General features: G+C 40.2%; 1 protein-coding gene across 2 annotated transcripts in view; it reads left to right on the forward strand.

The window, feature by feature from the left end:
* Nucleotides 1–4,568: 4,568 nt before the first annotated feature.
* The window catches only part of PPP1R13B (protein phosphatase 1 regulatory subunit 13B), a 69,575-nt gene continuing 58,470 nt past the window's right edge, over nt 4,569–15,673 (forward strand). For both annotated transcript variants that reach the window (XM_040068057.1, XM_040068060.1), the window contains exon 1: nt 4,569–4,689. In XM_040068057.1, coding sequence (XP_039923991.1) covers nt 4,681–4,689 — 9 coding nt within the window. In that variant the 5' untranslated portion in view covers nt 4,569–4,680. The remainder of the gene's footprint in view (nt 4,690–15,673) is intronic.

Raw genomic sequence — 15,673 nt, forward strand, 5'->3', positions numbered from 1 at the left:
GTTATTATTTGTTGTTTATTTATCTCTGAACAGGTTTGGTGGGGTTTGAAATGCCTTGGCTGTATGTGAATTCAAGCATGGCAGCATATGACTATTGTTCAGTTACGAACACTTCCTTGCTGCAGCCTTAGGAAATCAGCGTGATTCTGGAATGAAAGGCTACTTAAGGCCACAGTAACAAATTAATATACCTTTCCTTTACATATACACTCTTTACACTGTATTTCACTAAAGATTGTAGGCTCTTGATGTGAAACTCCCCATGAAACTTTCAGTCTTTTTGTTTGTATCATCTCTTACAAAGCACTGCACTGTAGCCGCCCCATGAACTGCCTGGCAACTTAGAAGTACTTCTGTCTCTCAGCTTCTTAAATTGCTTACCTACTCAGAGCCAGTTCCTCCTGCATTACAGCAAATGCAAAATACAATTTTTGAAAGGAGAGTTGTATTCTGTAATAAAGTAATCCACTTACTCATTTAGCAAAGAGACATTACTTTCTTTAAATACATGCAAAAAACCCCAGTGCTCCTACCCATACTCACTTTCAGAGATTTTATTCTGCCCGTTGTGAGGGACCCCATCTGAACTGTAGCCATCCAAAAGTCTGCTCCCCAATCAGAGCTAGTCATCCAGGCTCCATCCTAAATCAATACAGAGATAGGCACCTTCAAAGACGCAGAGATTTAGATAGCGGGATGAGTATCTCGACATGAATGAATTACCTGCAGAACTGCCTCTCTCCCCTCCCCGGCCTGATTTATCTCTAGAAGCAGCCTCAATGACTGATTGAAATGACACACCTAACTCCTACATTAGTAAAGTTGGATAAGATGGATCCCACCCTAAATGTTTGACCTCTGACACTGCTGCTGGCTATAAATAGCAGTATCTGTTATTTAAAATAATACCACATGAAAAGAAAAAAGTGTTACATTAATTCAAAATTATTTTCCTGTGACACCTCCAAAGTGTGAAAACATTTTCCTATGCTCTGGAAAAGCATCTTAAGAAGTAAATGCAAAACTGGAGAACACTTGGATCTCAGAAGGTCGGAAAGCTCATTTTCCTTCTTTTGTCTATGCATAGAAAAGAAGTAGGAGAGATTCAGACATAGTAGTTTTTAAAATTTTAAAACTATATACATTGGAAAATCTCGCTAGAAGATACTTAGAAAACACAAGTAGAATTCAGAATTTCAGCAGGAGTGCTCCTGAGAATTTCATTAATCTGCCACCTGTATCCGTGGGAATGTCTGCTTGTCCTGAGAATAATAATGATAAAATAAGAGGCCTGGCAATTTATTAACAGCAGTTAAAACCCCCTTTTCCAATAAACCTAGATTAAATACACACCATGTTTTGGTGAATTTTCTCTGTCTACCCATAAATTCCAAGTGTTTTAACAAAACACTAAATGACAGTTTATGGATTTCAATCGAATTTCAGTTTCTAGGTAAATATGACTTCTGCACATCTCAAAAACTCACCACACCATAACCAATAAGCACTAATTCTTCATTTTTAATGTATTGTAAGTTGAATAAATGTGTGTTAAGCTACAGTGGTTTCAATTTGTAAAGTTAAATAGAATTGCTGAGGCTTTTTAAGAACCAAGAGGAGAATAAAAGATATTTGTATAACATGTTTTAATACTTACACCAGCAAATAAGCACAAACCCTTTCCTTTAGAAAGAGGTCGACAAAATTGGATCACCTTTTACAAAGGAAGTGGATTTGGAAGCAAATAATTTTTAGTACCTCTGGCTTTATCAGCTTCCATAACCAAATTCCTTTCCCTTATCTTCTTGGGCATTCCCCAAATTCTGGCTGCTTTCATACAACCTCAGTTGTCCAAGAAAGGCAACTGAGTTGCAGATATCGCTGGTCCCTTGGGCCAAGCATCACAATTTCTACAAAATTGGACCAGTCCTTTGGTATGGAAATTGCATGGGCAATGCGGCGGGGAATCTACATTATTATAAGTGACCATTATTCTGTTCACAGTAATCAGATTTCTAGTTTTAAGTTGGAATCAGAAAAATTTATAAAGGCTTGCCTCTTGACTGCTAAGAGAGTGGTTCCCAAAAAGGATTTTTCCATGGAAGAAGTGTCAAATAACTTCCCATGCTGCAGGTAGAATTTTAAGTGTTATACTTGGTGAATATTGGTTAATATTTTTTTTTCTTTCCGTATTTCTATACTAAAATTGGAAAGAGTTGAGACAAGTGATGTTTTCAAGGGAAGCAGAAATAGAAGTAGGAGCAGACTTGCATATAAAGTACATACTCTACCTTTTGAAGACATTTCCTCCTAGTCTTCAGTATCCAGTCTGTCTGGTTGCTGAAGCTTCATCTGCCAAAAGCAACACAATGACAAACTTTTATACTATAGGCGACTGTTCCAACAGAGGAGTTGCATGGAGGAGTGTCTGCATCCCCAGAAATTGTCTACATCATAGTCTCCTACTTTTCATTTTGTAGACACTCCTGCTGTCACAGTGAAAAAGTAATAGTGGGATAATATTTACAGTATTCTATTTTTTTGTTATTGTTCACTGAATGCAGGGAAATGTCAGCTATCAATTTTACCTGAAAAAAAAAAAAAAATAGACCCTTGTTTAAGAATTGCTGGCAATGAAAATTAACCTGGTTAATGAGAAAGACTAATTTTTATAGAACAACTGTGACAAAAGGTCCACAAATCTCTCGGCAGTAGAATTTTAGACTTTCTAGTTTGTTAAAATTAGAATTACTGTAAGTAGTAAGAGGACAAGTAAATATCTATTCACTCCTATTATTTTGTTGATTAAAGTTCAATATGAATTTGATGAAGATAAATCACTCCCCCCTTTTTTAAGATAGATAACTTAAGAGCATTTGAGAGCCTGTTTTATTCAAGTCAGCCTAGTTGCAGGGTTAATACTCTTCTGAGTAGATCTTGGAGTTCTCTCTGGGGTTTGAAGTATCATAGTCTAACTTGTTATCCAGAGCTCTGTGTGTGTGGTGGAATCACAGTCTACAAGAACCTGAGGATGCTATCTGTGTGATTGCCAACCAGCAGTACTCCAACTGGTGCTTGCACAATAACTTTAAAATGGCAAAGTACTATCTTGTGATGCTAATAGATTTCCTTGTAGGACTATTTTCGTAAAAGAGGCAGAGGCTTTGACCTGTCACAAAGCTAACACCAGAGCCTGCAAATGCACAGAGAAGGATACATGGTGAAATCTTACGTGTGTATATATTAAGAAAATGTACACAATTATGTTACAGAATCTTAAATGAACAGGATATGCTTACCATACAGGCTCATACACTGAGATTATTATGCTATTACAACTTACCCTCAAAGACTTACATAAACATTAAGCTCCTCAAAATCTTGCCAACTTTTTTTTTTTTTTTTTTTTTCCCCCCCCCCCCCCCCCCCCCCCACTCCTAGCTGAGATGTCACGGTGTTCTGCAAATAAAGGAACAAAGACTGGAAACCAGCCATTTTCAGAAACAGTTAGAGCACTGGCTAGGTCCATGTATGCTGTAGATTAGGATTTAAGACTCACAGCAATATGAAATTTGTCTACATTGCATGTGTTGCAGTACTAACATATGGTGATGTTTTGACTTCTAGATGAGCTTGGTTTCTTCCAAGCTGTTAACTTTCATTTTGCTGTTGTAACTCTACAGAATGAGAGACTAGAAAATGAAGGAAACTGAACCTTACTTTCAAACACGAGACCAGATCTCATGAGTCTGACATCAGGACAAAAATACCTTCCCCTCCTGCTGCTAAGCGGAGTTTTGCACATCGGACAGATTTCACAAGGAAGGGACGATGGAAAGAAGGTGACGCTAGACATGACGCTATCCAAGGTGTGTTTCGTTAGACCAGGACAAGCTGTCGGGAAGCGAACTCAGCTCACAGGAACGGGAGACCACCGAGCCCCGTGTTACCGCCCAGCTCCCCCCCGCACACTCGGCGGGTCGCGGGCAGCTACAGCGGTGGGGCCGGGCCGGGCGGGCGGAGCCGCCCCGCATTCTCCGCATTCCGGGGGCAGAGAGCGCCCGGGCCCGCTGCCCCTTCCTCCACCGCCCGGGCCCGGGGGCGATCGGCCGCGGGCGGCCCGCCCAGAGGAGGCGGCGCCCGGCGGGGCCCGGCCCGGGGGCAGGGCGGCAGAGCGCCGGGAGGAGGAGGCCGGGCGGAGAGAACCGGCGTGGCGAGCCCCACGCCCGGCACGGCGCCGCGGGAGCGAGAGGGTCCCGGCGGGGCCGGGAGGCGGGCGTGGGTCCCGGTCCCGCATTCCCGGCCCGGCCTCGCGGTCACGTGCGGCCCCCGAGCGCCGCCCCGCGCGGCCCCGCCCCGGCAAGGAGGCGGCGGCGGGGGTTAACCCGTGGCGGGGCGGCGCGGGCGGAGCGGAGCAGAGCAGGAAGCGCCCGGGGAGGGAGGCGGGAGAGGCGGCCGCGCTCCGGAGGAGGAGGAGGAGGAGGAGGAGGAAGGGGGTTGGGAGCCCGGCCGCCGTCGCCGCCTTCGCCTCTTCCTTCCGCCCGCTGCGCGGAGCGAGGCGCGCGGGAGGCACCTGTCACAGCCGCCAGGGCGAGCGCGGCGTCCTCCGCGGGGAGAGGCGGCGGCGGCAGGAGAGGCCCGGCGCAGCTCAGCGGGCCCGGCGCGGAAAAGGCTGCGGAGATGATGCCGGTGAGTGAGAACGGGGAGAGTTCGCGTCGTCGCTCCCCGGCCTGGCGCCGTGCTGCCGGGCGCTGGGACGCCTCGCCTTTTCCTGCGGGGCTGCCGGCGGCGGATGGAGTGCGCGGCGCCGCCGTCATCCCCGGGCCGGCCGGGACGGAGGGCTGCGGGGCTGCGGAGACGTCGGCGGGCTCCGCGCCGGGGGTGGGGTCGCCGGTCACCGCCGTCCCTGGCTGTAGGGGGGCACGACCTGCCCCCGCCCCTCCACCCGCAGGGACTGCTCCGGCCGTGACAGGTCGGGAGCCGCGACCCCCCGGGCTGTGGCGGAGCGGCGCCTCACGCACCGCGGCCGGGAGGCGGGGGTCGCCCCCGGGTCGCTGCCGGCCGCCGAGGCCCGAACTGGGGCGCAGGGGGTGCGCTGTGTTTGGGTGAGTGGGTGTGCGGGGGGTGTGTCTGTTTGTTTCGGGGTTTTACACCCAGCTCCCCATCCCTCGCCGCCCGGGTGCGGGGAAGGGCTGAACCGTCCCGGGGCAGGCGGCTCCGGCCCTCCTGCCGGGGTCAAGCGAGCGCAGCGCCGTGTCAGCCTGACTCCCTCCTCGGTTCCTGCCACCGCTTTTGTGAAACCGGCGCTTATTTATCGAAGACAGACCCTTTCATTTTCCCGCAAACAACCTTGATTGTCTTCTGTGACAGAATCCTTCTCCGTTTCCTGCCCCCCGCTTCCCTCCCCTGTCGCTATGGGCTGATGCAGTGGTCAGAAGAGAGTTGTTCCTGATGACTGTTCGTTTTATGACAAGATCCTCTGGGACGGAGTAATAAACAGTCACATTCCTTTTGTTGATTTCTTTCAAACTCTATTTGATCTCAAATGTGGCTTAATGAGGTACTCCAGTATAAGGGACTATCTCCCATGTTTTGTCTATTTCCAGTAGAAATTAGCTTTTTATTTACAGTTCCTCTGCAGTGTTTGCAGCGGAAGCACTGCAGCAGAATCTTTCTCTGTGAGAACATTAAAGACATCTTTTAGAAGATTTTATTGTTCTAAATTTGTTTTGTGATTGAGAGGGGGAAATAAATAGCTCAGTATGGGTATAAAATTTCAGATTGGAGAGTACAGGTAGTGTTTAAAAACCAGATATTATGACAAGCTTTTTAACATCATGTGCACTTTAACTTCCAGCTGCTGGGTGCCAAAATACTGTATTGATACTGATGAGAATTGCAGTGCACTGGGCATGTTAGAAAACAGCAACAAAGTTCATGGAGTTACAGGCTTGTGCCATGAACATATGGCTGTTAGCTTGTAGAAACAAAAACAAGGTGACAGCTTCATCTTCCATCTCAACCTTGGTTATGCTTTACATTCATAAAATTCCTATTGAAAACCCAGCATGCCAATGACATGCTAAGTCAGAACAAATGTATTTGCTTCCCATTACTAACCCACGTGTGGGTTTCAGTTTAACGTCATAACTTGGGTGGTACAGTGATTGACTTCTTAGAAAATTTCTTTTTACCTATTTGGGTGTTTCTGCCAGTACCTTGTGTTACCTTCTTGCTTGTTCAAATGCAGTAGTTGTTTGTATTTATTGGAAGGTGGTTAACGATTCAGACTTTTTGCTGTATTTTTGAAACACACTTCAAAGCATTTTTAAATGACAGATGAATTTTAATAAAACAAATTACCTTGCTACAGGGGTAGTAATGTTGCAGATTAGAGCTTACTGAGTCCAAGTCCTAAATTAATAAATATTTTACTGTTCTAAAGACATTTCAGATGCTGTTGTGGACAATCTGTCAGTCAGGAATATGTATATTTAAATAAATAGGTACATTTAAATGGACTCATGAAAGTGCCTTCAGTCTTTCAGTTTTTTGTCCCAACTGGATCACAAGAATAAAAAGCCTAACTCCATTTACTGGACTCATCAATATATAATATCCAAATAATATGAACATATGGCTGTAGAGCCAGACCAAGCGTTTTAGGTTTTTTACTGAATTTTTTGTATTCTGAGAATGGAAAAGTTAGTGATCTAATTTTTTACCTTAGAGAATTCTTTGTTTTTGTATTAATGGAAGCTTTTTTTCCCCATAAACCAGCTGGGTTTTTCCTTGTGGGTATTTTGGGCTTTGGGTTTTTTATATAATTAGCAAAAACATGGAATAGTAAGAGGAGAGATTTTAATACTGCTAGACTTACCTACTTGTTACATCAGTTCATCACCATATTTTTGCATCAACAAAGTAAAAGTAAACATTAACACACTGTTGTAGTTTCTTGAGATTCACATTTATTAGACTTGAAGTAATTGATTGGGGCCAGTTTTGCATTGGCAATTTTTTAGACATTTCTACAACCATTTTTAAGAGTGAAGTAGTATCTGAAGTCCATTTTTCTCCTTTGGTGTCTGTTGTGATTTTTTTTTTTTTTTTTATTTCCCTCCCCTCACATGGGGAACACTGTTACTTCTGAGAAGTTTTTATCAACTACAGTTTCTTTTGTGAGTGGGATACTTCCCACTCTGTTCTTCAGCATCCTTTTCTTACAAGGATTTTATTCATTATCCTTTTTTATATTGCTTGCTCTAGTTCTGAAAAATACAGAATAACTATTCTTGGTCCTGAACCAGTTGGGCTTGAAGAAGAATTAATGATTTAAGACTACAGTTTTCTCACCTAGATTTTTTCCCCCCCCTTTGCTTTGCTGACAAGACATATCAATCATAAAGCCTTTCATGGCCTTCAAGTGAGAAGGACTTATGTGTATGATGAGCTTATGATGCTACACTGAATATCATCTCTGCTAAGTGTTCCCATAAGCATGCCTTGCATAGAGGGAGGTTTTTTCACTGAAAAGTAAAGATTAGTGTTTCTTGCGTTCTTGGAATAAAGTGTGCAAACCTGGAACTGTACGGTATCCTTTCAAAGAAGAAATTTGTTTTTTTTTTTTTTTTTTTTTTTTTTGTGGTGGTGGTGGTACTTTAGAGTTTGTGTTTGAAAGAGTGTTAGAAACTTTTGCTTAAATAATGCAATTAATGCTTTTTTTCCTTGGATGGTAGTTCCAGAATTACCTCTTCTGTCAAGTATTAGCATTTTCCTTGGGCCCAAGGGTGCACTCAAGAAAAAAGTCACTTATGAGGAGCATTGTTTTCCCACTTGCAAAGAAATAGAGTGCAATAAGGAACTGATACATTGGAGAAGCATGTTTCCTTTAATTTTGCGTATAATTCTTTCACAGCATGTGAGGTAACACCACAGTAAAGAACCATGTGGAGTCCATATACCATCAATAAAGTGATGACAGGTGATGGTGGGCACTGTGTAAGAGATTGTGATGGGTCAAATCTTTTAAGAGGAGGAGTTGGTATTGCACGTTCTTCTAGCAGAGCTTTTCTAGTTTTGCCTTTAACTTACGAATATCAGTGAGGTTGCAGCCAGTCATTCACAATTTTGAAAGCATCGAAGAACCTTATGGGACTTTGTTGCTTAGAGTCTCTGGGCACATCTGGGTGTGTATGATCAGTTAGTTGTGATGGTTGTTTTCACAGAAGGGAGAGTGAAAAGTTTAGAGTGTTTAGTGGTTAAATCTTTTTTTTCTAGTTAATTCTGTAGGACACTGCAAGTCGTCTTCTATGGAGAAGCACACGACTAATGCATATTTTATGTTAGACTAGAGAATTTGTATGTAAACTCCTGATCCATGAAGATGAATGACTGTTAAAATACAAAGCAGAAATGGGATATCTGCTGGAGTAATTTTTCAATTAAGCTGGTGAATTAATAAAAAGGGGGGAGTTTGGTGGGCTTATTCTTTTTTGTCTGGGTTTTTTGTTTGTTTTAAAACAAATACACGCTTGTCCTGTGTTTGGTCTAAAACGTTTCCCAAAAAGTCCAGAGTATATACGCTTGTCCTGTGTTTGGTCTAAAACGTTTCCCAAAAAGTCCAGAGTGGGCATTGTTCATTAGATTCCTTATAATTTAAGCCCAAAATAGTCTTAAATCAGTGTCCCTTGTTCCCTTTCCATAGGAAATTTGCTACTGATATAAATATACATTGTAGAGGAAGATGTGTCGCTTTAATACACTTGAATCAATATTGTGAATTTTAATTATATTAATATGAGAAATTTTCAGTAATACAGAGATAAAATATATTGTGATTAATTCAGAACTGTATAGTTCTCAGCAATACTGATATCCTTGTTTGCTGAATAAATCTGAACTGACTGTAGAGAATAATTTGCATGTTTATCAGCCATTATTAATGGAGTTATTTATTGCAACAAAGCTTAAAGGCCATTTCATGTTTTTTTGGATCATGTCACTATTTTTTTAGGTTGACAGAATATGGCCTATTCAGTGGTAAAAATAAGTTCATCAGCTTCACCATGTCAACAAAAAGTACTATGCACATGCTACTCTGATAATAGAATATTTAAATATATTTATTAGATATCTGTGGGTTTGTTTAAATGTATGAGAATTTTGAGGGAAAGGATGCTCTCTCATATGTTAACATAGACGAGTTTATTGTCCATTGCAGACTTCAGAGAAAATAATTTGTTTGACAACAAAATTCCATTCCACTAGATTGATTTATATAACAAAGCCAAGTTTCATATGAAATACATTATTTAAAAAACCTTATATTTAGATGCATACAGCTGTGGAGCAGCCCCCATTATGGCAAGAGTTGCCCATAGACAGAAAAAAAAGCTTTTTTTTTTTTTTGTAAAAAATTTGAAGACTAATGCTTGGTATTAAAAGCAGTGCTCATGTTTATTATCTTTTTTAAATGTCCATGAGGGGTTAGATTTTTTTGTTTTGTCTTTATAAACTACAGGCATCTTTAAAAATAAAAAAATCACTGCTGAGAATAAAGCTTTGAAGAAGGAAACAAATTATTGCCTGATTAGGGGAGTGGGGGGGAAGGCTTCTTGCTCCCTTTCCCTCATGACTCACTGTGGGAATTTACAAGTCTTATGTGTTTGTCTAAATTAAAAGCTTAGTATTACCATACATTAATTACTAGCAGAAGATAGCTCAAAATACTTAACCTCTTAAATGAATGTGCTGGCCTGGGATATAGGAGGTTTGTTCCTGGGTTTGTATCAGACCCCAGCAAAGGGAGATTTAATTTTATTTTTTTTTTCCTGAAATTGAAAAATTATATTATTAGGTGATCTAAAATATCTTTGAATTCTTTCTGCATTTATGAATAGTTTTTCCATCAGCCTTGAATCCAGTGTCTCATTTGTTCTTAAATGGTGGTAAGATTTTTAAGTAAACAAATATTCTAAGATATGAATTTTAGCACTTCAGGCTGGTACATTTTTCTGGGAGTTGGGAAATCTGCCATCATCATCTATTAAACTTGAAAGCATGTAATAATCTTGAATGTGTTAGGCAATTTATCAGTGGAGTGTGCTCAATGTTTTGAGGTTCTGGAAGTAATTTTTTTATGACAGACAATAATAGAATTATATTGCGCAATAATAGACACCATCCTTCAGAAGCAGATTTGTGTGTCAAAGGCAACAATGGTACCTGGAGGACAAAGCATAAATTCTGCAATAATTCAAAGGATCAGCAAGAATATGAACTGCTTAGTGGAGGAACAAAAAATGTTTTGAACTTCAAATTTCAGTCACTTTACCTGGGTTTTAGGTTGCTCTGTTCTTTTTCTGAGATCATGCTTGGAAGCAAGTACATGTGCTATACTGGAGAGCAGGTTTCTCATTGTGGTGCCGTACGATGTTGGAGCAGCTGAATTCCTCTAGGGGCTGAGGTTTCACAATAGGGATGAGCTGGGTTAACCATTTCCTGCAGCTCTGGAAGAGGCTGCTTCCTCTTCCTTGCTGCTCATTCCCACCATTGGCTGTGAATGGACCGCAGTGCTTGTCTCAGTAAACCCGTGTAAATGTAAAAATAGCTGTATCCAAAGAACATGGAAGGGATTTATGTATGTGTGTGTGTGTGTGTATATTGCATTGACTGCTGTCTTGTCCATGATGGTACAGGAGGGAGCACACTGCTTGGCTAAGATCAATTAACAGAGAAGGGGGTGGGCAAGTGGAATCTCTCTCTTCAAGTATTTTTGTTTATTCAGTTTAGTTTATTGTGGAGCTATACCCCAGGCGATGTATTTTGAACAGGTGAGTAGAGCAGTGAGGTGAAACGAAAGTCGCTGCAGTGCGGTAACATTGTTACTTCAGAGATAAGTTATGGATTCACCAGTTTCCACATCTTTATTGCATAACCAGTAACACTTTGCGTTTCTCTGAAATGGGAAGAAGTAAGGGATATTGGGTTTTTGGTAAAGTATGTGGTCTTTGAGGAAATCTTGAGAAACAGATAAAAAGTTGGGACACAAAAAAAAAAAAAAAAAGGAAAACCAATAAAACTTAACTGGCAGTTTCTAGTCTGTCATCATTTCCCACCCCTCACTTTGCAGTAGTGCATTCCTTCTGATTTCTGACCATTATTTCCTTATTCTCTAGATTCATAGTGTATTCTAGCCTAGTTCTTTGGTAGTGGAAGTACAATTAAGATTTTTGGTTTAGTTTCCAGTTCACTGCTTTGCTTAGCAGCAGAATTCTATTTATGTATTAAGAGTCTGTAGCTATAAAATACTTTATTTAAGGAATTCTAACTTGAGCAGGAAGCAATCTCATCTAAACTTGCATATGTTGCAGACACTGTATTTAACCCATGTATCCTTATGTCTAAGTTTGACAAAAGGATTTCAGTGTTCACATGATTAAACTTCTGTTTATAAATTGAGAATGGGGGAGGAAACTGAGGCTTCAGTTTTGTGTAGGTGAAATGGATGTAACTGCAGGGGTTGCTGAAGTCCTACATCCCTGCTGCCCCCTGTCTTGTGTTGGCTCTCTCTGGTATTTGTCTGTTTCTGTGCTGAGCTGTTTGCAAACTCAGCAGGAAGTTGTTTGCCTTAACTTTTTTTTTTTTTTTCCCTCCCCCATTCCTTTGTTTCTTTCTTTCCCCCCACCTCCGCCAGGATACTTCTCTGGCAGCTGAGCACACTGAAACTGACTCGGTACAGGTCAGATAAACATTGGAACCAGCACAAGAAAGGGCAGAATTGTGTAGATTGCAGGAAGGATATAATCAGTTTTATCAGTTTAGGTTTGGATCTTGTAGCCTGAAATGACTCCATGGTAGTGAATGAATATGGCTGGGGAGATGGATTCATACCAAAAGCATCTAGATCAATGTCCAAAATGGCAAAGAAATGTAACTTCCCTGCTCTCTGAAGTCAGAACAAGTAAACAGTGAGTTTCTAAGGTCTCTGCTAGGCTAATCTAGGAGAGTCTCTCCAGTCCCAAATCCCATGCTTATGAGCAAAGTGCATTGACTAGCATCTGAATTAATTTTGTATTCTAATCTCTTGGGAGCCAGTTGGACACAGGGAGACCAGTAAGCCTTGTTCTCCTTAAATCCAGAATGTGTCTGTCCAGACCTACTAAGGTAAATATCTGAGAGTTCCTCAACAATTTGATGAAAAAAAGTATTAGATGAAAAAAGTAGACAGAGCTGCATTAAAAGAAAAGTCTTGCCTGCATTTCTCTCTGGCATTTAAAGAGAAAGAAACAGAGTGGTTTGAGACAGGCAAGATTTACCACAGCCATTAAGTACAGGCTTACCTGTGTAAAAAAAAAAAAAATTTTTTATAGTTTCTCTAAGAAGCTGGGTAAAGTCTTAGTTTGTAGTAACAGGTACAGTTTGAGAAGGCATACTTTGAATGCATTTTTGCATGAGAAAATCCTTTTCTAATCCTGTTTCCTAATGCAATCTGTCTAGTTTATGTTTCAAGACAGTGCTGCACCTGTTGGTATTCTTACTGCTGCTCTGCAGGTGATAATTTCAATATAATTCAACTTTTTTTCTTACCTCCTCTTCCACACATGCTTACTACTTTATAAACAAACACGCTTCAGAAAGAGTATCTGACTGTTTTCTGAAATCTTAATCATGGTGGTGGTCAAAATCTGTCCTGAATTTATTCTACCTAGGCACAGGGATTTTCAAATTACTTAAATCCCAAACGTTGTCATAGTATGTCTTTAATAAATGTTATGATGTCTCAATCACTTCCTTTGAAAAGATAAAATGTAAGGAGAGGATACTTTCACATTGTTATGGTGTAATTGATGTCTGTAAAATGGTTGGAAGGCTGTTAGTGTTTCATAGAGAGAATAATGTGATAGCCAGAGTATAAACTGTGTAGTGGTACGGACAGCATAGGAAACTAGATTCCCTAACGAATTTAAACAGTTCGACTAGTGGTTACTTGACTGAAACTGTTCCCCACTGACAGCTTAACTAATTTGTTTGGGCATCTGAGAAAGCATCTGTGAAGCCATCTCTTACAAATCCTACAAGATAACTTTTATACTATTATGGGTACGTTAGATACCTAACTTATTCAACTATAGACTGCAAAGTAGTCAAACCAGGTTCTTAATGTTAAAGTCGCTATTCAGATCTATCCACAGAGAAGTGGTTAGATTTTACTGCTGTGTATTTAAAATGCAAGTTCTTGGAGTTGAAATATTGAATGATTTTTCAGGCTAGTGAACGTGTTAATTACTATTCAGGCACCAAACAGTTGGACTGTAGGTATGCTTTGGGAGATGACTGAGTTCTTGGAACAGCGTCTTGTAAAAATAAACTATGAAATTCTTCCCTGTGTGCTGCTTCATCTCTGCATGCAGCTCTGAATGTCTCAGCATGCCTGATACTTAATTTCCTAATGTATTGTTTTGTTGTCTCAAGTCATCTAACTTTCAGTCGATGTTAGCTGCAAGTCTGAATCACGTACTTCTGATTGTGGAAAAAAGATCTGTAATGGTTGACCTCCTTTATACTTCTAAATCATGTCAGGCTCAATGCAATTATTTTAAAACCGTATCACATGGATTTGAGTCTATTCTAGCCCATCTTTTTGGTCCTTTTTCTGAATAGGTTTTTTTGTGTACAGTGTAGCTGTCATTTTATTGTTATTTATTAACACTTCAGCAAGGGCTTGTTGGATGTGGGAAGGTGCTGTACGTATCCACCTTTACACTCAAACAAATAAATTTCTAGTCTTGTTTGCAGTGCTCTCTTCCTGCCAAATTCCTGACTGCAGTACTTTATTTTTATCTTTTTTTTTCCCCCCCCTAGATGGTGGAGAGCACTAGTATTTGTTTTTGTCAAAGCGACAGGAGGTAAAGCGGTGAAGGAGGTTTAAATCAGTTTAAATTCTGAATTATATTATTGTTATTCTGTTTACCCCAATGTTATTTTGAAATCCAATTCAATATTTACATTGGAATGATTCAATTTATATATCAAGTGCTTTATGTTTTGCTCATTTTTAGCTAAACATAAAGTACTTTTGAATTGGATCCACTTTCATGTGTACCAACCTTTAGAATATTTTGATAGAAGAATTTTTGTGTTTATGGTTCAAAATTATAACCTGAAAAAGCACTTTAAGGGATGTAAAAGACACACTAAATCAGAGGTTTTACTGTACTGTGTTTCTAGTATGGTATTTTTGTGTTTCTGGGTGTTTTATAACATTCAACCTGACAAATCTTTGTGATTTGAGTCTTCAAGGCATTACTGGATTACCCCCATTTGCTGCTGCTCCCTTCCCCCAGCCATCTGAAGCTACCAAATACTGCTCAGTTAATTCTCTGAGTTCTGAAGAACTGAGAAGCTTTGACACAAAATTACAAGTAAGCTTGATCTGGAGCGTGCATGTAGTTGCCCTTATCTTTTCTGAGCAGGGAAAAGCTTTTGGTCAGCTTTTTCTTATTATCTCTCCAATGATTTAGAAATTTTTCAAGCACTGAGGTTTCAACAGCCTCTTTTCTTCCAGTGCTCAGGGATGAGTGTTCTGATGTGTGTGAATTTGTCTTCCTTCCCCCTCTCCTAAAGTGGGTACCAAAGTCTTTCAGTAATTCTTGTCAAGTAATGCAGTTTTCTTGTGAGACAAGATGTGTTCAAATATGTGAAAGAAAGCAAAAAATATGAATGCTTTCCTGTAGATCTGTATTTTTTTATATGTTAGTGTTTGTAGTCATACTGGAATAAACAGTCTGGTTTCCTGTGGGCTTAGGGGTGCCTCTGTGTTTCTAACATCTTTTGGAAAGCAGATTGTAAAATCCCTTCCATACACTCCTGCCTCATATAGGAAAAAGGAAACACTCCCCAAAACTCATTCTCTGTGTAGGTTATTGAGTGTACAGTTGTTAGTGTAATGGAACATCCTGTTTTTACCTCAGTGTAGTAGGTTTATGAAATGCATAAACTTGGTTGTCAGTTTACTGAAGTGGAAGTGATATGTAAACCTAGATTCCTGTCTCATTAAGTGTTATTAATTTATAATCTGTGAAAACATGGATTTTGTTGTTGTTGTTGATGGGGTTTTGGTTTTATGTTTGTTTGTTTTACTTTTCCCAGTATGATCCATGGATTTTTGATTGATCCTACTGTGGAAACAGAAAGGGTATACATAGAAGAAAACCCAAGGTGTTGTGTTTTTCTTTTTTTTAATCTTGGATGCAAATTTTAAGAAGTTAATTTTCATCTGGACATAATATTAAGATGAATTTTCCACAAATATGGAAAAGCTTAGCTTAGAGACCCTCTGTGCAATCATGCATATTTGTAGTTAAACATGTTTAAATAAATTGTACATTTGCACATTTGGCATTTATAAAATGGCTTATATAATAAGAGGAGGGAAGTGACAATAGTGAAAGAGTAAAATAGGCTGGCAAAGTGAAACCAAGTTGTTAAAACAAGCCATAATTTAAAGTTATTGCTACCCTGCATGCAGTATGGTGTTATATTTCTTCTGAACTCTTCTTCTTACTTGTTCATTATTTCTCTAAATATTCTTATCTGCTCTCACCTTTCAGTTTTCATCTCTAGTTTTATTTTCAGTAGTTTTCCATTTTGTGTAGACGTTTGATGCAAA

Source organism: Hirundo rustica, chromosome 6, assembly GCF_015227805.2.
Source record: "Hirundo rustica isolate bHirRus1 chromosome 6, bHirRus1.pri.v3, whole genome shotgun sequence".
In the NCBI taxonomy this organism is placed as follows: domain Eukaryota; kingdom Metazoa; phylum Chordata; class Aves; order Passeriformes; family Hirundinidae; genus Hirundo; species Hirundo rustica.